The sequence below is a fragment of the Chrysochloris asiatica genome, unplaced genomic scaffold (assembly GCF_000296735.1).
Source record: "Chrysochloris asiatica unplaced genomic scaffold, ChrAsi1.0 scaffold00154, whole genome shotgun sequence".
In the NCBI taxonomy this organism is placed as follows: Eukaryota; Metazoa; Chordata; class Mammalia; order Afrosoricida; family Chrysochloridae; genus Chrysochloris; species Chrysochloris asiatica.
The window spans coordinates 2720462-2744184 of record NW_006408672.1 but is presented as its reverse complement, the minus strand read 5'-3'; the positions used below and the strand labels follow the sequence as shown (position 1 = coordinate 2744184).

The 23723-nt window shown below is 44.7% G+C and overlaps 1 protein-coding gene across 3 annotated transcripts in view; it reads left to right on the top strand.

Annotated features, from left to right (window-relative positions):
* The window catches only part of ABCG1 (ATP-binding cassette, sub-family G (WHITE), member 1), a 92471-nt gene extending 80191 nt beyond the window's left edge, over positions 1 to 12280 (top strand). Inside the window, exons 8-15 of one of the 3 annotated variants that reach the window (XM_006870828.1) lie at positions 212 to 326; positions 3796 to 3944; positions 4120 to 4221; positions 5373 to 5541; positions 7067 to 7167; positions 7385 to 7543; positions 10541 to 10659; positions 12014 to 12280. In XM_006870828.1, coding sequence (XP_006870890.1) covers positions 212 to 326; positions 3796 to 3944; positions 4120 to 4221; positions 5373 to 5541; positions 7067 to 7167; positions 7385 to 7543; positions 10541 to 10659; positions 12014 to 12242 — 1143 coding nt within the window. In that variant the 3' untranslated portion in view covers positions 12243 to 12280. Of the gene's footprint in view, positions 1 to 211; positions 327 to 3795; positions 3981 to 4119; positions 4222 to 5372; positions 5542 to 7066; positions 7168 to 7384; positions 7544 to 10540; positions 10660 to 12013 lie in introns of all 3 variants that reach the window. The other 2 variants (XM_006870827.1, XM_006870829.1) reach the window with 2 other exon arrangements.
* The last annotated feature ends 11443 nt before the right edge of the window (positions 12281 to 23723 follow it).

Sequence of the window (23723 nt, the reverse complement as noted above, 5' to 3'; positions counted from 1 at the left end):
TGGAGAGAGATTGTTGTTGTTGTTGTTGTTAAGGAGAGAGATTAAGAGATACTAAAAGAGTGAAAGAGGCAGAAAGAGAGAGGGAGAGAGTTAGTAAGCATGATGGCGAGAGAGATAGAGATAGACAGAACACGAGGGGTAGAGAGATTGAGTTCCTTTTGCTTTGTGGAGGGAGACAGGGGCTGATGCTTTCCCTCTCATTTTATTCCAGCTTTACGTCCTCAGTCAAGGACAGTGTGTGTACCGGGGGAAAGTCTCCAATCTTGTTCCTTACCTGAGGGATTTAGGCCTGAACTGCCCAACCTACCACAACCCAGCAGATTTTGGTAAGTAGAACCTTGACCAGCTGGAAGGAAGAGGATCAGGCTTTTCCCACTTTCCTTAGTTTTCTACTTGTGCTTTGGCTCAGAATCATGAACTACTTGAATATCCCACAAATGGCTCCAATGCCATCCTGTGATGGAGCTCCCAAGCACAGCGAAAGAAGATTCTTTTCCTCCAGACAAAAGTATCGGCAAACAATAGCAAGGAGCTACATATTACCAAAACCCATTGCTGTTGAATTGGTTCTGACTCTTAGAGACCCTAAAGAACAGAGTAGACCTGCCCCCTAGAATGTCCAAGACTGCACCTTAACAGAAGCAGACTGCCACAATTTTCTCCTGCAGGCTTGCTGAAGGGTTTGAACTGCCAACCCTTCGTTGGCAGCTGAGTATTTTAACCTCTGTACCAACAGGGGTGCTCAGCTACGTGTTAGGACCAATATTCTTCATTAAGCCCCAAATTTAGTGCAAGTTATTTCTAAAAAGAAAAAAATACCACTTTTTGCTCTAGGCAACCTTTTTTTGCATTGCTGAGCAGAGATGAACAGGTGGCAATTGAAATTTTGACAGAGTATTTAACAACAACAAAAAAGTGACCCTTGGAGTCCAAAGACCAGGTTGGACTGAGCTCCTGTCTACTTAAAGAGAGGTCCCAAGATTGACTGACCTTCCTACCTGGTACCACTCAAAGCACTGCTTGCATACCAACCGAAAGCCAGTTGCTATGGAGTTGACTTCAATTCCTGGTGACCCCAGGTGTGTCAGTAGAAATGGCCTCCATTGGGTTTTCAATGGCTGAGTTTTCAGAAGCAGATGCCAGTCCTATTTTTGAAGGTGCCTCTGCATAGACTTGCACCTTCAACTTTCAGTTAGCAGCCGAGTGTGTTAACTGTTTGCATCATGCAGGGACTCCACTGTTTGCATCATGCTCACCATTGTGGCCCAGGGTTCTGCATTTGGTTTCTTCTCTTTCTAGTCCACACCCTCCACCATCAAATATCACTTATGCCATTGGCCACCCAATTCCTGTGCTCAGAACCCACTTCTCTGCTTCACACTCCCTGAGACACCTATCAGCACTATGTACAGACCCTTCAAATCCAGGATCTCCAAAACCAAACTCACTATCTTCCCCCATTACATCTGCTGCTGCTCCTTCCTGTGTCCCTGGTCTCAGTTAACATTGTTAGTGGAGTTGGCCTTCAACTCATGGCAACCCCATGCACAATGGGAAAAAATACTGCCCATTTCTGCATCATCCCAAGGATTAGCTGTAAATTAGACCATTGTGATTTTATGAATTCTTATTGGCTGATTTTTGGAAATAGATCACATTTAGCATCATACCAACATACAAGCCTCCACTGACAGATGGGTTGTAGTTGTGCACAAAGTTGACCCGGAATCAAACTCTTACACAGAAGGCTAGAATTCTGCCACTGAATGACCAACTCTGGGATCCCATTCTCAGTTGACAGCATCCCACTTTGCCCAGGTCTCTGAGCAGATGTCCCTTGATGTCTCTCCTGATTTCTCACATTTCCTAGATCGTCAAGCGCTCTCTCTCCCCAATGTCCTCCTTCCTTGACCACTGTGCTCCGAGGCTAAGCCTTTGTCATTGACATCCTGTCCTTCTTGGGCTTTCTACCATCAGTCTTTCCTTAAAAACATCTGGACATGCCCTTCCCAGGACTCCATACTTCCTACACTGTTTCTCAAACACACACTAACAAGAAGTAGGCAATGAGGGAAGGACAGAAGGCAGTCAGCTGGAAGGAGGTGAGGTTAAGGGAGAGTATTGCTTTAAGGGAAGATTTGAGCTTATGAAACAGCCAGTGGGAAGGCTCACCTTGACAGTTACATATTGATCCAGAGGAAAAGAAGGGACATTTGGTGACCTGGTGCTACTGAGCAAGTGTGGGGAGGGGGTGCGGGGGATGGTTTAAGCCTGTAAGGAGGGGAGACTGTAGAGACAGGACAGGCAGAGAGGAGAAGTGGAAATGGGGAGAGACCCTGGGAAGATGCAGGTATTCCCTCCTGGGGGCTTTCGTTTTCTCTGTGAGGATAAGAGTTCTAGGTGTGTGAAGGGAGAGCAGGAGGTGAGGGGAGTGTGGCAGGTGTGATGCAGCAGTGACTGAGTGTCAGAGACACTTGCAGAAGTGGCATGGAGAATTCAGGGTGTTTTTGAGGTCTTTGTGATGAGTTTCTAGTGGGCAGAGGCATCTTGGTTTGTGACTTTCATTGAGAGTGCTTGGTGGTCCCAATGCAAGCTTGGGGAAAGCAGAGAACTGGTTTTGCCAGAAAGGTGTGATGAAAAGATAAGTGGATGAAGAGGTTAGCAAGAATGTTACTGGATTGTGTGATGCTGTGCAATGAAGGAAGAGCAGAAAGGAGGAGACTGATTGGATGGAGGACATGTACAGCCACAGGACTGGAAGAGCTGATGGCTGAACAAGCCCATCAGACATCACAGTTAGTGATTTTGGAGAGGAAATAAGCTTGGTGTGATGTCCCAGGTAAAAGGGGTGATGGTGGGAACAAGTGGTGAATGGGGAGCAGGAGGGGGGTACTAAGCGGAGGTCTGAGAGGTGCTGGCAAATTATTCTGAGATTTAGGATTCCCTGGGTACCAAGCCCTGCCCTGGTCCCAGACACGCTGTGATCCCGTTGACTTGCCACTGCCCTCATCACTCATATCACTAAGCTTTGAGCTCTTCAAAAAGAGTCCTGCTTATCACCCTAGGTGGTGGTGGTAAGTGCCATCGAGTCAGTTCCAACTCATAGCAACTCTCTATAAGCTTTCCAAGGAGTGGATGGTGGGTTTGAACCACCAACCAGTGCTTATCCTACAGCGCCACACCAGGACTCTATCACCCCAGTGCCAACTGCTGTGTTGCTGTAATGGGCGATAAATATTGTATGGAAGAGAACATTCAGAGATATAGGAGCAACAGACTCTTCAAACTCTCTTCCTTCACAGTACTATACACCTTCTCATTCTCTGCTTCCCGGCATGGCCAATGGGTTTCAGAGCCTAACATTGATGGGTGCATGGTTTTGACATCATCATCTTCATCAAGCAACATCTGGATAATCATCCTAAATGATTCCCACTTGTTTCTTTCCCCTACAACAATGACTTTGTCATTGCAAAATCTGGAGTTGCGGGGTAGTACAGACAGTCCATGCTTTCATGCTTAGCTGCTAACTGAAAGGTTGGAAGTGCGAGTCCACCCAGAGACAATTCAGAAGAAAGGTCTGGTGATCTGCTTCCAAAAAACCAGCCATTGAAAAGGCTGCAAAGCACAGCCCTGCTCAGACATACATGCGCGATCGTGAGTCAGGGTCAACTCGATGGCCGTGGGTTCTCTGGCTTTGTTGTCAAATGAAGGTGACCCATAATGCAGATTAGCAACACCAGTTCACCCACCTTGCCGGTACCCAGGACTGACCCACATCTGTGTTCTGTGCAGTCATGGAGGTTGCGTCTGGCGAGTACGGTGACCAGAACAGTCGCCTGGTGACAGCTGTTCGGGAGGGCCTGTGTGACTCCGACTACAAGAGAGACCTTGGGGGTGATGCCGAGGTGAACCCTTTTCTTTGGCACCGGCCCTCTGAAGAGGTAAAGCAGGCAAAACGATTGAAGGGGTTGAGAAAGGTAATGCCAATCCCTTAACCCCCCGGGGAGAGCTGCATGCTGCACTTTGCACCCGCTGCATGAGACTTTTCCTTAGCCAAGATGCGGTGGATCCAGGATTGGAATTTGACCTCCTCTCCCTTCTTGCATATTCCCTTAGGATTCCACATCCATGGAAGGCTGCCACAGCTTCTCAGCCAGCTGCCTTACCCAGTTCTGCATCCTCTTCAAAAGGACATTCCTCAGCATCATGAGGGACTCGGTAAGTGCTTCAAACCACACTCTCACAGCCCGGAGGCTCATCCTGAAATTTAAAAAAAGTTAGATCATTACCACTCCATTTGTATTCATCAATTTTCATTCTATTATGCTTCAGTAACACACAATCCCAACATGTCAGTGTGTTGTTGTTGTTGTTAAGTGCACTCAAACTGGTTCCAACTCATAGTGACTCTGTACAGAGTTTCTGAGACTTTAAATCTTCATAGGAATGAAAAGCCTTATCTTTCTTATGTGGAGTGGCTGGTGGGCTCAAATCACTGACCTTGTGGTTCGCAGTCCAGTGCTTGTGGTATGGTGCCACCCTGCTAGGCAACAGTAAATGTCTATGTTATCTGTGGGTGGGTGTGGGTTGGTTGTGGTTCTGCTCATGTGTCTTCATTCTGGGACTCAGAGTATAGGGATGCTTCTTTTCTGGGACATGAGAAAGGCAAAGTGCAGAACCTTGATGATGAACGCTTCTTCTCAAGGTGGCTAGCTGTCACCTGAGCTCACGTTCTGCTGACCAAAGCAGGACATGTGGCCACCCTGATACCAGAGCAGTGGGGGAGCACATTCCTCCCTCAATAAAGCACCGCAGATCATGAGGCCATTCCTTGCAGGAAAGGAGGCAGTGGATAACTGATCATGGGGAAGCTAACTGTATCCACCACTTGAATGGACAATCTTGCCCCCAGTATAAGAGGGACTGAGTGCAGCGTAGCTTCTGTGGCCTAATTTTAAACCTGCAGAGCTCCACACATGGAAGTCTTTGGCCTAAGCAGTCTCTGCCTTCCTCCCCACCACCTGTTTATTTCTCCTTTGAAGGTAAACTACCCTTGTTGAGTCATCATTTTGAATGGGATTTAACAAAGGGTACAATTGCTTCTGTTTTAACAGTAGTAAAATTCTGCCTTGTGTGTGCATATATATGTGCATATGTGCACACGTGTGTATCATTGCATGTGTTTGAAGTGTCACAAGGTTTAGGATTGAGGGCTTGTGGTTTTAGATTAGAGGAGTAGTATGAAAAACAAGGTCTGTTATTATAGAACTCAGATTGCGGTGTTTCTCAAGACCTTGGCTTTGTTGCTCTGGTGGGCTGTCCAGCCCTAACTTCCCTGAGCACTGTGTAAGAACTGTGTCTACCCCCAGGTCCTGACACACCTGCGGATCACCTCGCACATTGGAATTGGCCTTCTCATTGGCTTACTCTACTTGGGGATTGGGAACGAAGCCAAGAAAGTCCTCAGCAACTCCGGCTTCCTCTTCTTCTCCATGCTGTTCCTCATGTTCGCTGCCCTCATGCCCACTGTTCTCACATGTGAGTCACGGCCACAGACCCTTTGCTTTGCAATCTGTGATTCCTACCCAAGAATGGGGGAACTGAAATCATGGCTTGACCCACTGGTGAATTTTCTGAAGGCATAGTGCCTTCTTTTTGAATGTTCTCTTTTTTGTTAACAAATTATAGGTGTTATTGTCTTTGCAGTTAGATAAGAAAATGCATTGTTTAAGCCAAAGGAATGAATTAGTCTTGTTGTTGTTAAGTGCCTTGGAGCCAGTTCTGGCTCATAACAATCCTGTATAGGGTTTCTGAGGGGCAGCTTATGAGTTGGAACTGCCGACCTTGCGGTTAGCAGTCCAATGCTAATCCTGCAGCCCCATATCGGGACTCCGAATTACTACTTGGAAGACTTTTAGCCATGGTAGAAAAGCTGATGAGATATTTCTGAAGGGTATTCTAATCATGGGCCTATCAAATTCTGCTACTTAAGCACTACCTAGTTCATTAATGGAGGCAGTAGTGGTGAGTCAGTGGTAGAATTTCACTTTTCCGGGGGGAGACCCAGGATACCAGCTTCGATTCCTGTCCAATGGACCTCTTGCACAATTACCACCCATCTGCCCGTGGAGGCTGATACTGAGCTGATTTCAACAGAGCTTCTAGGCTATGACAGACTAGGAAGAAAGGCCTGACGATCTACTTCTGAAAGCCAGCCAGTGCAAACCCTCTATCTGGGTCACAACAGTCTGATCGCAGTATCGTTGGGATGGCGCGGGATAGGGCAGCCTTTTATTCCGTTGTGTGTCAACAAGTACTACAGTTCACTTATTAAAATAACCACTGTCACTGACTGTTAGTTGGTAAACCTCTTCTAGGTGAATGTCCATGTAATTCTAATTTGCTCACAAAGAAGACTGCCCTGGGCCACTTGGAGCTGATAGTGTAAAAAGCTGTTGCTTTAGCAGAGCTCCAGCGTAAACACCTCCTCCCCACCATGCCACCTCTCTAAACTGCCCTACGTTCCCAAGACTAGCTCAGGAGGTCTGATCCAGGAGAAGGAGTCGTATCGTGACAATTTCAGGAGAGGCAGCTTTGATAAGAAGGTTAGCAGTGTGTGCTTAGATTCATAACTAAAAGGTTGCTCTGTGCCATGTGAATGGTCTTTACTCCTTCATCCCCCAACTCAGTGACTCTTCAGGCTATAACATGGTTGGCTGGTATTACAATTGTTGTGTGGTGACAAGCCAATTCTAAATCCTAGTCACTCTATAGGAAAGAGTAGAACTGCCCCCATAGGGTTTCCCAGGCTGTAATATTTCTAGGAGCACATTGCAAGGACTTTTCTCCTATAAACAGCTGGTGGGTTCAAACCTTCAGCCTTTCAGTAAAGCATTTCCTATCTTTCTGCTCACATTCTAAACGCCTCAGCATTGTAAGGCCCACACTGTGCCAAAGGCCAGAATGGGCTTAGGAGTAGATCAGCACAAGATGCCCTATTTAAATATTTAGCACCCCAGGCCTGTCTGCTTAAACCCATGCTTTCATATTCCTTTTATCTCAGTTCCTCTCGAGATGGGAGTATTTCTTCGGGAGCACCTGAATTACTGGTACAGCCTGAAGGCTTACTACCTGGCCAAGACCATGGCTGATGTCCCCTTCCAGGTGTGTATCAAAAGAGGGACCAAATGTTCTTCATTTGTAACTTATAGAGTGGGGTGGAGACCCCTGTTCCCCAGGACTGAGGGATGTAGCAGGGTGATCGGGCTTTCTCACTTCCCTGGAACCTCAAGAGAAGCATGTGCTGCTCAGGATTAGAGGGCTTTGTGGGGTGACAGTGCCCTGGGTGGTACGGTGACCCCTGAGTGCTCTGTGTCCTCAGATCATGTTCCCAGTGGCCTACTGCAGCATTGTGTACTGGATGACCTCGCAGCCATGCGACGCTGTGCGCTTTGTCCTGTTCGCCGCCCTGGGCACCATGACGTCACTTGTGGCCCAGTCCCTGGGCCTGCTCATCGGGGCTGCATCCACGTCCCTGCAGGTACTGGTGAATGGGAGTCTGTGGGCCGGGCCCTTCTCCCTGGGCTGCTACCTTCTTCCTCGGCCCCTCCTCCTCCTGCCTTGGACTTCCTGTCTTTGCTCTCCCCGAGGCAGTTCCCCTGGGAAGCAATCACATGTCTTGCACAATCAGAATTGGCAGATGTACAATGGGTGATGAAATCTCCCGGTGCCCTTGAAGTCAGTTGCCGTTAAACCGACTCAGACTCATGGTGACCCCATGGGTATCATAGTAGAACTGTCTTACAAAGAGTTTTTGGTGGCTGGGTTTTCACAGGTAGATTTCCAGACTTCTTGTCTTAGGTACCTCTGGGTGAATTTGACTTGCCATTTGTACCAGCCAGGGACTACCTTCCCAAACTCAAAGACTAAACCAGTTAATCATCAAGTTGACTCTGTCGGATGGAGGCCCCTTGCATTACCCAGTAGAACTCTTCCCCAGGGTTTTCTTGCTGTCTTCACTAGCCAAGATGCCCAGACCTTTCTTCCATGGTACCAATGGGTGGGTTCAAACATCATGAACTTTAGGCTAGTAGTCGAGCGCAAGTCATTTATGTCACCCGGGAACCACCTAGGATTCCCTTATGTGGTGCAATTTTCAAGACTTTGCACATGTTAACTCACATAACCATAACTGTACTCTACAAGTTAGGTACTTCCCACTTTACAGATGGGAAGACTGAGGCCCAGAGAGCTGATGTGATTTGGTTGGGATCACGCGCCTGTGATTCTCTGCTTCTGTGTGATCCAGTCTGCCATCCTTGAATCCCTCCCTGTGGCACTGACACACTTATCCCCCCGTCCTGTATACCCTTTCCTCTGCCCACTCACCTCCAAGACTCCTGGAACTATTCTGCGTCTCAACATCCCAAGCCCACGTGGGTTCCCAATTCTTCTCTTTTGTGTGCCTTCTTCTAAGCATGGATGCTCAAACCAGTACTATTGCTTAAAGATAAAAACAGAGAGCACCTGGGTGTCCTCTGCCTCTCCCTGTTTCTTCTCCACAATCCATTCCAGGACCTCAGCTTCTCATCTGTAAGCGGGGATCACGATGTTGATCAAGCAGGGATGATGTGAGGTCCCTGGGTGGTGCAAACGGTTTGATTAGAACACTATAGGTTGACAGTTCTAATTTGTCCAGTAGTGCTGTGGAGAAAAGGCCTGGAAACCTGCTTCCATAAAGATTGCAACCCAGAAAACCCTAAGAGCAGTTCTACACATAGGGTCACCATGAGTCAACATTGATGGGAACAGCAACAGATTTGGTTTGGGGGTTGCAGTGAGAACTAACCATGATACTGTACCTCAGGTACTTAGACCCACAGGAAATGGTGCTCCTCAGTACTCCTCCTCCTATAACTCCCCTGTCCCCCTCACCCTGAGGAGGCCTCCATACATCTCAGTCAGGAGCCAGATACCTTTTGGCTTTTAAAGAAACAGGAAGTGTGATTTCCTGTGTGCTCTGTGCTGGTCTCAGTAAACCAGGGCAGGCGGAGTTCCCTTCCTGGGTCTGACTAGCCTCATGATAATACATTGGTGCCAGGGCTCCCTTACTCGGCCTCCAAGCCGTACATCCCAGCTCTAGAACTTTCCTTGTGGTTGAAGGTTGCTGGTTTTTTTTTGTCACAAGGATAGGTAATTTATCTAGTTCAACCCCCTCTGCAAGTACCTGATGTGTACCAGGCATTTCACAAGTGTTTGCTGCCCAAACTCTGTAGGCATTTCTCTCCAGGGTTTCCCAACCCCTTCTCCACACAACCACCCTCATGACACCCCACAGACCCCAGGACCCTGCCCCCACTCAGCCCCATGCTCCACCACCAGCCACACTGGGAAACCTCATGGCTGTAGTCCTTTGTTCAGTCTGTTTCTTCTGTCTGACAGGCCCAGGGCCACCCAGCCACTAACACAACCCTCTACCACCACCTGTTCACTGACACCCTCAAAAGAGCTAGCCCCACCAGCCCTAGGGAGACATCTTAGCCTTCCTTTGGGGCTTCATGTAATGTCATGCGCCATCTGTGATGTTCCTGTGTACAAGTCTGCACACCCTACTCACCCATAAACCACAGACACATGCACACACCTGTAAAATACACCCACCCACAAAATGTACACTCAGAACTCACACACTTGTCACAAAGTCACATGCACACACCACAACATCTCACTAGATTCTTGTTCCACTTTAAAGGCAAGAGTTGGTGTAGTGGAGTTGGCTTCTCCTGTGGCCCACTTGCCCTGAAATAGTGGTGACACACAGCAGGAACTGTGTTCATGCAGGCTGACGTTGGTTTCATCCATTCATTATGGTACTGTTGGTGGAATGCTTTCTATATGCACCCGAGGGCTGGTGCCGAGAAGTCCCACCTTTGAGGCATTTCCATCCTTGTGGGTCTCAAGTGGGAATAACCATCAGTCTAGTTTTCGGACTGCATCCAAAAGTTCTCCCGCCCGCTTGCGGGGTCTACTGGAGGCTTATTGGGGACCTGTAGTTAGGTGTCACAGCAAGGCAGACATCTGTGCCTCAGCCTCCAGATGGGGGCCCCTCAGATACGGAGATGCCACCAAATTGTCAGCTTCTTCGGGAGACATTGCTCCCCTCTCCCCCACCCGCTGGGGCTTAATTAAGCACTCTTTCTTAATTACCATTCCCAGAAGACACCCTGCCCCCTGCTCTTCAGTGGAAGTTTTGGTTTTTCAACCTCCTCTGTCCCGACTAGGCATCAAAACCAAGTTCCTGTTCTGTGCATGGAACGGGCCACCTGCCCCTCACAAGGTGGACACAGGATACTTTCCAGCCACCTTCTTGGTTCTTGTATTAACCCATCCTTAGCACCCTGACCCTCTGGGGAGTCATTCTGTCCAACAGGTGGTGAGCTGCATAGAAAATGACCTCCAGGGGCTGCTTGAGGAGGGAGTGGGTGGGACTTCCTGCATCCTCTCCCTGAGTACTCCTGTGTCCCTATTCCACCAATAGGTGGCGACCTTCGTGGGCCCCGTGACCGCCATCCCAGTTCTTCTCTTCTCGGGATTCTTCGTGAGCTTCGATACCATCCCTACGTACCTACAGTGGATGTCCTACATTTCCTACGTCAGGTAGTGTTATGGGAGGACCAGTGGGGGACAGTGTGCAACTGGGGACTTCCTCAGGACAGAACTAACATGCAGTTGTTCACTGAAGCCGCTTCTTGTCTGTCAGCTAAATGCAGGTCATGAATCTGAGGATGTTGATGCCTTTTATTTATGTGTTTATTTATCTTATTTTGTGTGCTGCACACTCACCAACACGCACTAAACAAGGGTACAAGAAGCACTTGCAGCTCACACCCTAAGAAAGCCACATATACGCTCGTATTCTGGGGATGTGGCAGAGCCACTTTAGGAAGGAAGTGTTTTCCATTGTTTAGGAACTTCACCCCTCTGAGTAAGTTCCATATTCCTCACTGAAATAAACAGTGCTTATAATAAGAAGCTCTGGTAGCGTAGTGGTTACGAATCGGGCTGTGAACCTTAAGGTCAGCGGTTCGAAACTACCAGCTGCTCCGCGGGAGAAAGATGAGGCTTTCTACTCCCGTAAAGATTTACACCCTCGGAAACCCTGTACAGGGTCGCTATGGGTCGGAACCGACTCGACGGCACTTAACAACAACAACAACAATAAGGTTCTGAGTAGTTTGAAAATTATAATAAGAAACCGAAGGGGAAATAAAAATAAGTCATGTTTTGAGCATCCTAATATCTCTGAGCAAGACTAATCTAGCACTTCAGGCATTTGGCTTATCTGCTCCCCAATGGCTCTTTGGCACGTTGACCCTTCAGATGGCAACTCCCGCCTTTAGGGCTTTTCTCTAGCAGCTGCTGTGATTCCATAAGACACAAAAGATCCAAATGGGGAACAAGCACTTCTTTTCTAGAATGCCAGTTCAAACCCAGGTATGTTGTTCAGAGAAACAAACTCGAGAAACAAAGCCCTTGTACAGGGTTTCAGCAGCCCGTAAGGTCTCCAATACCGAGAAATCAGAAACTGGCTACTTTTCTTCTCAAAATGAGTGTTTTTGTTCTAACGCTGTAGGGCTGGAACAGAATGATACAGGGTACCAAATATTTTATTCAAATGGCCCAAAGTCCTTGGAAAGCTATCAGAACAACTGTGATATCAAACGGTTGAAGGTTATATAATATCAGAAGCAGTCACTAGGGTTTTTTATTCATTTCACCATGGAGTGAATACCTGGCTCAATTTTGGTGGTCTTAATAGTGGGTGGAAGATCTTAAGAGAACAACATTGGGAAAAAAATATAGTCACGCTGTTGGATGTGTTTACCTTAGGAACTTGAAAAGTTTGAACATATTTGGGTTTAAGAAAGCCCTTCATCAAATGGAGAGCATGGGGCAGTCAGCTTGGCTGGCTGGTCAGAGTTCCGCTTCATGCTAATGCTTTCCATCCTAGGTACGGCTTTGAAGGTGTCATTCTCTCCATCTACGGCCTCGATCGTGAAGACCTGCACTGCGACATTGACGAGACCTGCCACTTTCAGAAGTCCGAGGCCATCCTGAGAGAACTGGATGTGGAAAATGCCAAACTCTACCTAGACTTCATTGTCCTTGGGATTTTCTTCATCTCCCTGCGCCTCATTGCCTATTTTGTCCTGAGGTACAAAATCCGGGCTGAGAGGTAAAATGCTTGGATGCCAGTCAAGAGAAAACTTAGATGTGGAGGTGCCACGGGCACTTGTAGAACTGTGGCGGCAGGCCTGCACCCCTCTGCACAGACTGTCAGACCCAGCTCCTAGAAACTGCGCCTGGTCTGTAGGTGTCTAGTGTTCAACTCCTCCACCCAGTGAGGTTGGGCCTTCTCTCCATTACCCTTTCTAGCTTTAACTAGGAAGAAGATAGAGAAAGGTTTTTTTGTTCTTGTCTTCATTTTTTACATGCAGAATCGAAAATGCCACCAGTGGGGTGGAATTTAAAACTGTAACATAGCTTGTGACAGGAAGGTTTCCTTGGTAACACCCTTCTTTGTGACCAGATAACTTTCATCCTGGATGGGCACTGCAGGCATCTTCTGGGTCGTTCACTGCGCAGCCATGTGGAAGTCCTGGGGCAGAAAGTTGAAATGCAGAATGATTGATTCCATTTTATGACTGTTGTTTTTCACAGTTAACGTCTTTCTAAGGTTTGCCTCTTTTCCAGTGAGAAGCTGCTTTGCAAGCCAAAAGTCTATAAATCTCATGCCTTTTGAGAAATTGTATCTTTTTTAGTACTTGTTGAAGAAAATTGTTCAGGATATACCACACACTTCTTTTTAGAGGTATAAGGGGTTTAACTCAACTGCTGAGCTGGTCTCGTTTATAGACAGAACTTGGGAAAGATTCAAGAGCAAGTTAACAGGTTGACTGAAGAGTTTGAAATCGGAGGCACTGTGCTGTGCTGAACATAAAAAGAGAAACAAACAAGGGAAAAAAAATGTAGAGTGAAATTGGCCAATTGTTTCAAAATCTTTTATTCTTCATGTATTTCTTATGTTAAGCAAAATATATGCATATTTTTCCTTGTAACTCTCTGAGCACCTTAATTTTGCCTAAAAAAAAAATTCTAGAATTTTAGAAAAGCAACCTTGTTGATTTTTTTTTTTTTTTAGCCAACATTTTCTCTCTGTTCACATATCCTATCAACTACCTCCACTGAACTTAGGAAAGGCCGACTTCAGGGATTTCAGGTGTAAATGTTGCAGGCTGGAACTGCAGGTATAGTTAGTGAAAGACAAGGTAACTTCGAGAGGTGAAGATGCTGGCTCTATTTCCTGAGGTGCCCAGACATTGGCAAGAGATCGGGGAGATATTAATGCAGTGTGCCAGTGGTGCTTGGGATGTTAACAAAACAATGCATTTAGACTTGTGAGAATTCCACCTCCTAGTTCTCATCTGCAGAATCCTAAAAGGGATGATATACAAGTTATCCCCTTCGCAGACATTTAGTTTCTCAAATGTTCATATAGAACTTGCATATTCTCAGGAAGGAAACCCATTAATTCTGGCAACATTGTCACTATCTAAAATCCCACTTGTGCAGAAAGGATGATCCTCATTTAAATGACTTTTGTATCCTGGCAGGGCTGTTCAAGTGCTCCTCACCTGCCCCAAAGGCAATGTGACTACTATGTTGGAAGATGAGGCTGATCAAAGAAGGCCATTTTTAGGAAAACGCAATTATTTTCCCCTTCTAGAATGTCATTGTTCTGGAATCAGGGTCTCCTAATAAAAGAGTGTCTTTTTGTGAGCAAAGCAGTTAACCGCCCTGAGCCTCAGTTTTTCTCATCGGCACACAGTTGTACTAGATCATCTTCAAGGCCATTTCAGCCCTAAAAAGTTCTGAGATTCCTCAGTTGTGTTCCTGAAGCTCTTATTTTCTGCTTTAAAGACATAAAAAGGGTCAGGGAAATTCTACTTACACAATGATTTGATCCCTTCTTTATCCTTAGACCTTTTTGCATAAATTCAATTGAGATACATTAAAGTATCATTTAAAGCCCAGTTGTTCTATAGAAATATGACACTGTCTTCCAAATTGTTGTTTAACCAGAGTCAGACTTAGCCTTTGGAAAAAAAAAAAACTTCATTGAATTTCCAGATAGATGTGCCTGGAACAGATCACATGTAGGGGAGTCCTAAAGAGGAACAGCCTGCTGGAATGTAGAATTGGAAAGAGAAAAAAGTTAGGGATCACACCCAACATTATTTTGGATGAAGTCAGTATCCAAAGAGCCCTGTCCCTCCAGATGAGCCTTCCTAGTTGTAAGTCCGTATGGTGTATTCTTGACCCTAATAAGGACTGTGCCCATCAACATCTCTGCTCCAATGACAACCTCATCTCATTTACTGAAACCACAGTGTTATGAGATTCCTGTAGTCTGGAGATCTGTTTTCTAAAAATACTGGCACCTTCTGAAGGTATTATTCCCCTAGACACCCAGGCTCTCTATGTTTATTTCAATTGTCCCCTGTTGGCAGAGCATATCTGTCCCTTGGTAGATAAGAAACCAACTGGAGTCCTCTTAAGGGGTAGATTCTGGAGGATGCAAGGGCTTCTGGTTGCATTGTAGATGCTGAGGAACATAAAGTTATTTTTTAACTATCTTCATTACAGTACAGTGGGTCTTCTGAAGGTCACCATCACAGGATACTTTTGCTTACCACTCCCCTGTAAACTTGAAGAGGTTCTAAAGCCATGTTAGGGAAGACTTGTCAGCCCTGGAGGGCTACCTTTGTCCCTCTCCAAGCATCAAGTGTCCTTATTGGAATTTTCTCATTATAAACCCTTGTCTTGATTTAAATGAAGTACCGTCTCCTACTTTCATTTGAGTTTCCTGAAATGTTGCCTGTGCTTTCTGTTTTAGGATAGATTAAAAATATATATATACCTTATCCCAAATGGGCTAACATTCAAGCAACTTATTGTTGGTTTGTTTTTTTTCTCCCTAAATAGTTTTAGTTGAGAGGTACTTGATATAGTCTCTTTCATACCTTCGAGTTTAAACCCACACTGACTTCCCAAATATAGTTCATGCAAGTTCTGGATGTAATGACCCAAATATTCCTTTTATCTCTGGTTGAGTTACTTCATTTAAAAGAAAGGATTAAATCTTGGATAAAATATACGCAGTCTCACAGTTTTTGCAGCAATAATATTAATAAAAGTCCAAAGAATATCACTTTTAAGTGGAACTTTTCAGGATACAGGGGAGTACCATTGAATTCTAACATTGCTCAAAGGAAGCTTCATGTCTGCCCAGGAGACATTGCTTACCAACCCAAAGTCATTTCCCAAACCTGAGAAAGCATTGTCAGAACTCAGGCTGGGTCCATGGGACAAATTCACCTTTCAATGAGAATATAAAACAATGAGCTTCAATTTGGTGAGTATCTCTCCTTGTTGAGTGAACAGGGACTGGCTGAATGCCTTAGAAATTCCTTATTCATTTACTTGCTCAACATAGGTTACTGTCCCATCCCCTGTGCCTTGGCTGCCCCAGGCATTGGGGTTCAATGGGGAGGAAACTCAGACATTGGACTTGCCCCCACAGTGCCCTCTAGTGTGGACTGGGAGGTGACCAGATGGCCACTTCCCTATCAGCAATCAGATGTTGAGTGCTGGAAACTATATTGGGGATGGAGTCAGAGACCACTTCTCCTCTGAGGTGATGGCTGAGGTCATTGGCCAACCCTTCAAGGTAGACAAAGCCCCTCTTTGCAGATGTGGAATACTGAGGCTGGGCGAGGCTCAGAAGAGACCCAGAATCCCAGAGCTAGGAAAAGACAGAGTTGGAATTTGAAGCCAAGGCTGACCCCAAAGTCCCTATTTGTTTGCTTTTACTTTACCTAACTGCCTCCTGTTCATATGGTGCAAATGTACCTGAAATTATTTTGTAAGATAGAAGTGTAATACTAGCTTAAATGTTGTCAGTTTGGTTATGTGTTCTGGACTCGCTGTCACCAAACAGATGGCTGAGATGAGTGGGAGACCCTTGCTCCTCACGCCTGTGATCACCGTGCATCAGAGCATTCCAAGAGTATACTAGCAGATTTGCTGGGACTGGTCTCCTTGTCTCAGTTAGAGAGGTGCCTTCCTCCACCCTTACCCAGGTCTTAGCTTCCTACTGCAGCATGCCTGGAAACACACTCAATGTAACGAGAGATGGGTATGCCTCTGTATGTGTGCAATGTGTGTTCACACAGAGGGACGTGCACACATGCGCACACATACATAGGCACACATGCAGGCTGGCTTCTGGTGTGTACTTAATAGTAGTATTCTGTGATCTTAGTAGAATGTCAGCCTTAAATCTTCACTCAATCGTCTTTCACCCCAAGAAGGAAAGAGAAAATTCTCTCATGGCCTGTAGTGTAAATGGTAAAAGTATAATCAAAACCCATTAAAGCTTTCATCAGATGCCAGCTAAATTACAACATGGCAAAAACAAAACCACCTGACGTGGGAAAGGAATGGGGTGTATGAGTATAAAACTAGAATCTTTTAAGATATAGACTGCTAATAAAATATTTTATATGAAACTTTTTATTTGTGTTCAGTGTTAAGTGCTTCCAATTATTTGCTTGAATTTTACTAAGTAAAATGGATTTTTAGATTGTATTTTGGATATATCTTATATGTCTAGTAAGGATTCCAGTTTATTCCTTGGTGTTGCTGGCTAATACCCACTTGTAATGAGTAACCCTTCTCTATCAGAAAGTTTTATGTTTATGTGCAATTGTTGTAAAGTTTTGTATTTTCCTTCCGTTGCCTTCCCCCATTACTCACCCTTTTCTTCTTGCTGTTAACAAGGTTGGTTGTGACCTCAAAAGTTATGGTGAAAAACTGCATCATGATTGTAATGGAAATGTTGCAACAGCCCCACATGCCTGGGCAGGAGCAGTGCCTTCTTGCCTGGTCATTTGGCACTTGGGTGGCAGTTCCAGCAGAGGAAGACCACCGATCCTTGCTCTAATTTAGGAGAATCCATGCCAAACCTCAGCATCCACTAACGGGGAAGGAAAGTCACCCCTCCCAAGGCCCTGGAAGGCACTCCTGAGTCTAATTTAACAGAAGCTGGAAGGAACTTGGTCTTCAACTCCGCATCAGTTCATTGACTACTGAGCTCTGGCTGTGTGAATTCCTGGAAGCAGCAACAGATAGTGGCAGGGCTTAGTGGAGGGCCTTCCAGACTGGCTTTCCCTTCCACTTCTAGAGAAGCAGCAGCACCTCAGGCTGGTGCAAAGTCCCCAGTTGATCACAGATGGTCCCGAGAGCAACGAGTGCTTTACACAATCAAACAAGTTCATGATGGTAGTGCCTGCTGACGCCCACTCATTCACTTTGCTTCATGAGTCCAGCTTACATTAAAGCCATGGTCATTATGGGTCCCTGACTTTGATTAAGGACCTCATCTTCAGGAAGATTCCCCTGAGGGCATCACCTTCTGTAGAGATGGGAGTTGCCTGCTTCCAGTGCTGCGTGACCCTCCCTGTGACCAGAAGCAGAGAGGAGAGCCCCATGCCTCCCTGTACGGTCTGATGTTAGCTCTCGCAAGCTCCATCCAGCCTGGGCTTGAAATCCATGCCTCCTGGTAGGAGGGGAGCGTGAAGACCTCCTGCATCCACTCTCCTTTGTGATAACTATTCTAGATCTATCCCCATTTCTTCTTCTCTTTTTTCCTTTTTAAGGAAAAAAGGAAGATTTCGTAAAATCAAACATTTTTTATGTTATCTCTGAACAGGGACATTGTCTCTCCTGCCAAGTTGAAATCACCCCTGTGAAGAAATAATTTTGGGCCCTCTCTGGTGTATGCTGAGGGCTGTCAAGGAAACTCATATTGCATACCAAACCCTTTGCCAGGGGAGTGGATTCCCCCTCATAATGATCCTATAGGACAGAGTGGAAATGCTCTATAGGGTTTTGGAGACTGAAATCTTTAGAGAAGCAGACTTTCTCCTGCAGAGTGCGAACTGCTGACCTTTCGGCTAATGCTTAACACACTGCACCACCAGGCCTCCTGTTTTGTGTACATATAGTCGATATAAATAATGCATAGTAGAAGAGGTCTGTGTGAGGAACTTTGACATTTCCTTAGTCTCAAAAATTGTATACTTGACTATTAGCCTGATGGCAATTCAAACCCACCAGTGGTACCACTGAAGACAGGTCTGCTTCCATAGATTATAGTCAAGAAAACTGAGGAGCTCAGTTCTACTCTGCAACTCATGGGGACTTCATGAGTCAGCATCGACTTAACTGCAATGGATTGGGTTTGGTTTTGCAGGGAAAAGGAGAAAACGAATCAAATCTATGCACACTGGCCACCACGTTCCAGCACCAAGCCAGTGGTCACCATGTGGAGGGGCAGAGTAGTACTGGGACTTGTCCATGACAGAGTGATCATTGTTAAGCTGGAGAGAAAGGAAAGGAAGCACAGAGCACGTTTGTTTTGTCACAAACACAGTGGAACTGCCAAGCTTGCTGCTCCCTGGGCGTGCCTTCCGCCCTTTCAATGTTCTGTGAAAGCTATAGGTTCCTCTTGTCCCTGGGAGGAAAATGCCACCAACCACCATCCTTGCAGACCCACGTCCAGGACATGGGCACAGGCTTCATCGTTTTAGGACACTCTTTTGGCCCTTAAGGGGGAAGACCAGATCTTGAAATAGATGCGACCCTTAATCATGCAAATAAAATAAAGCAAAACTCTCACAATTATGACATTCAGCTGAAGTTTCCATTTGGCATGCCTGTGCTGAATAAATAATGCTGAAAAAAATCCAGCTGGCCACTCTTGGATGCCTTTGGCTTTTATCTTGCCCATGAATTTAAAGCATGCCCCTGCTATTGTTGACAGCTAGAGATAGCATTTATTTTACATTCAATGATGTTAGGGTGAGATCTGGTTTCTGAATACTTCAAATCCACCTGTTGTTACCTCTGTCACATACACCAAATCACCAGGGATTTTAACCTGCTAAGAAGAGTTGGATGAACTGAGGCCGAGATGCTGAAGCTCTGTGGCAACCAGGTGGTGTGGTGTGGTACTTTGCATCGGTGACCTACTTGGAAGTCAGTTCCCAAGTCCCCAGATAAGTCCTTCACCTCTGAAGAGATTTCATGAGGCTTCACCCTCATGAATATTCATTAACCTTTGCACTTTACCTACCCAAGTGCAATGCTCCTCTGAGACGGTAGTCTACCCCCATGCCTCATCTAGAAGGGCCTTCTCTTTGCATAGTGGATGCATGAAGCTTATGAGAAAACCTTGTTTGCCAAACGGGTGTTTGCTGGGGTGGTAGAAATGGCAGGTTCATCCATTTTTTAATCTTATTGAAGAGGAATCACCAAGACCATACCCCCTCTTAGTTGTTAAGTGCCGTCGAGTCGGTTCCAACCCATATAGACCCTGTATAGGGTTTCCAAGGCTGTAACTCTTTATGGGAGGAGAAAGCCTCATCTTTCTCCCGTAGAACAGCTGGTAGTATCGAACTGCTGAATTTGAAGTTAGCAGCCCAACTCGTAACCATTACGCTACCAGAGTGGAGGACCTTTAATTTGCCCTTGCCTGCTGTTTACAATGTACTGGCCCTTGATGGGAGCAGCATCTCATCTTGAAGACTGTTAGGCCGTCACGGATTCTGGGGAATTAAGCCATGCACACGGCTTCCTGGAGGTCCCAGGGTGCCCCTAATCTGAACCACACCCTGGTTTTCTAAAAGTATTTTAGTGGCCAGGTGGCTATTTTGTTTTTATACCTTTGCATTTTTTTCCAATTCTGTCATTGTGTTGGTGGTCTCTTTTCTAGGACTTTGGAACACAGACTGCCCACACATGATAATCTTACTTGTCTTGTTTTTAAGTCCCTGGTCAATTAAAAACAACAGCAAACGTCCTCTCATCCAAATTGCTAATAAAATAGACCACAAAACCCACCTAATGGGTTTTCCATTTTTATAGTTCCCTTGTGGGAGGGTATGCATGGGGGTGGTTTTTTGTTTTGTTTTGTTTTTCAAATAGAAATAATTTATCACCTTTAAATATATACATTGTTTCCCTTAGAATGGGGATTGTTTTGTTGTTTTTTCTTCATTAGCAAGTATGTTTAAAAGTTGATGTATGTTGCTAACTTCCTCCTCTTAGTTTCCATTTTTTTTTTTAGATATATTGGTGCAATACCTGGTCTTGATTGAACATGTTGTGAATTGTTCATTTTTATTTGATTAGAAAAGATTTAATGTTTTTCCTGTTATTCCTTCCAAAGCAAGAGTCAATGCAAGTAAAAACTTTAATCAGTGTGCAAACATGTGCATACATCTGTATATCTTATATGTAATGATACAATACCTGTTTTTATAATGCTGTGTGGATAACACAACAATTAGCTCTGTTACTTTAGGAAACACTGTTGCTTGCACGCTGTGAGAGATTTGCACTGTTGTAGATAAAACATGACACATATACATACGTACATATATATGTATATATATATATTTTAATAACATTGGCTCTTTGGGGTACTTGTTTCCTTTGCTGTTTTACTCCATTGGAACAACACCTGAGCAGACCCTAGGATGTGGGCATTCTAACTCTCTTAAAGACCACGGTCCTGCTTTGTATATTTCTGTCGAATTCCCTCTTTAGAAGATTTGTATGTACATTTTTTGCAAACTTGAACTTTGTTTTCTGAAATTAGATGACATTTATGAAAATGTGACATAAAGAAAATAAAGCATCATTATTTTCAGATTTCTACTTCTTTCTCTGTTTGCTTTCAACAACAACCACTTTCAAAACTACTGCTGGAATTAGGCCTGGGTCTGACGGAGCATCTGGATTTTTTTTCCTTCTTACACCGCTCTTTCTCTGTCTCTCTATGGTGAATACATACACAAGAGAACGTACACAACATCAACCATTTCCACATGTAAAACTCAATGGCATTGGTCACATTCTTCAAGTTGTACCAGCTTTCCCAGCAATCTTTTCCAAATGATTTCACCATTATTTACACACACTCGGAATCCTAGTGTGGTGCTGTAGGAGAAGCACTAGACTGCTAACCTTAAGGTCAGCAGTTCAAACCCACCAGCAGCTCCTCGGAAACCCTATACGGGGCCACTATGAACAGGAACCACCTCGATGGCACTTGACAACAACAACACACTGCCCCCTTCAAGTTTCTCATCTATCCTTTTGAGTTGCCGTTGTCCATTTGATCACATATGCAGGGGCTCAAAAAGTTAGTGGAAAATTGAGTTAAAAGAAAATGAAATTTTCACACAAACTTTAAAAAGCCCCCTCATGTAGATAGTTCTTTTGAAAAAGTAGAATGCTTCATGCACACATTCTTTGGTAATCAGGTTAAACTAAATGAACAGGTAAAAGAGTGAACAGAAAATTTCAAAGGACAGCTCAAGGAGACAAAAAGGCAAGCATTATAATGAAGTGAGCAAAGACCTAAAATTAGAAAACCCAAAGGGAGGAACATGCTCAGCATGAGAGAACTGAAGAAAAAATTCAAGCCTCAAGTTGTAATGTTGACGGATTCTCTGGGCAACATATAGAATGATGCAGAAAGCATCAAAAGGAATACTCAGAGTTACTGTAACAAAAAGCAATGATCTAAGTTCAGCTATTTTAAGAGGAGGTATATGATCAGGAACCAATAGTTCTGAAGGAAGAAGTTCAAGCCGTACTAAAAGCATTGGCAAAGAACAAAGCCCTGGGAGTTGATGGATTACAAATTGAAATCCTTCAACAAACAGATGCAGTACAGAAGGCACTCACTCATCTGTACCAAAAAATTTTGGACGACAGCTACCTGGCCAACTGATTGAAAGAGATCCATATTTGTGCCCATTCCAAAGAAAGGTGACCCAATGGAAATAATTGAGCAATGTCCTTAATACCACATGTAAGTAAAATTTTACTGAAGATAATTCAAAAATGGCTGCAATGGTACATGGACAGGGAACTGTCAGATTCAAACTGGCTTCAGAAGAGCACATGGAACGAGGGATATCATTGCTGATATCAGATGGATCTTGGCTGAAAGCTGTAAATACCAGAAAGATGTCTACTTGTGCTTTATTGACTATGCAAAGGCTTTTGACTGTGTAGATCATGACAAACTATGGACAACATTGTAAAGACTGGGTATTCAAAAACACTTAATTGTGCTCATAAGGAACTTGTGCATAGATCAAGATACAATGGTTAGCACAGAACAAGGGAATACTGAATGGTTTCAAATCAGGAAAGTTGTGTGCCAGGGTTGTATTCTTTCACTATACTTAGCCAATCTGTATGCTGAGCAAACAATCTGAAAAACTGGATTATATGACGAAGAACATGACATCAAGATTGGAGGAAGACTCATCAACAACCTGCAATATGCATATGATACAACCTTCCTTGCTGAAAGCAAAGAGGACTTAAAAATACTTGCTGATGAAGATCAAAGACTACAGCCTTCAGCATGGATTGCACCTTAATGTAAAGAAAACAAAAATCCTTACAACTGGACCAATAAATAACATCATGATAAATGAAGAAAAGATTGAAGTTGTCAAAGATTTCATTTTGCTTAGATCCACAATCAACACTCATGGAAGCAGCAATCAAGACATCAAATGACATATTTCATTGGGCAAATCTGCTGCACAAAACCTCTTTAAAGTTCAAGAGCAGTTTGAGAACTAAGGTGCGCTTGACCTAAGTCACAGTATTTTCAATAGCCTCGTATGCATGTGAAAGCTGGACAGTGAAGACCATGGAAGAATTGATGCATTCTGAGTTACAGTGTTGGAGAGGAATATGGAGAATTTGGTAAAGTGGAAGGTCAGTTAAAAAGAGGAAGACCCCCCCAGTGAGATGGAATGGTGCAGTGACAGCCACAATGGACTCAAGCTTAACAACAATTGTAAGGATGGCTCAGGACCAGGCAATGTTTCCTTCTGTTGTGAATAGGGTCGCTATGAATTGAAACTGACTTGACAGTACCTAATAACAATGGTAACTGGTCACCATCCAGTTCTTCTAGTCTTATGCTTGTGTAGGTGATTAGACATGTATTTCATCCTCCACCAATTTCTGATCCATCTTCTTTTTTTGGTCCTTCTAGCAAATAGAGACCAATTGTTGCATTTTTATGGCTACTCGCAAGCTTTTAAGACCCAGACACTACACCGTGAACTAAGATGTAGAACAGAAACTCCATAATCAGTATTAGGACCACTGGCTGGAATGGCCTACAAAAACATGGCGCTAAGCCTCCCTGCTGAGAAAACAAATCCCATGAGATGTGCACAGCCCTCACTGCTAACTGAGCAATTTCCTTGTTGTTAAGTGCCATTTAGTCATTTCTGACTCACAGTGACCCTGTATAGGGTTTCCGAGGAACGGCTGGTGGGTTTGAACTGCTGACTTTGCAGTTAACAGTCCTTGGCTGATCCTTTGTTGTTAGCTCTCATTAAGTAAGGCCCTAATTCATAGTGACCCCATGTATAATAGAATTGAACCATCATGATTCATAGGGTTTTCATAGATCATCAGACTTTATTTCTAGTCTGTCTTAATCTGAAGCTCCACTGAAACCCGTTCAGTATCATAGCAACACACAAGTCTCC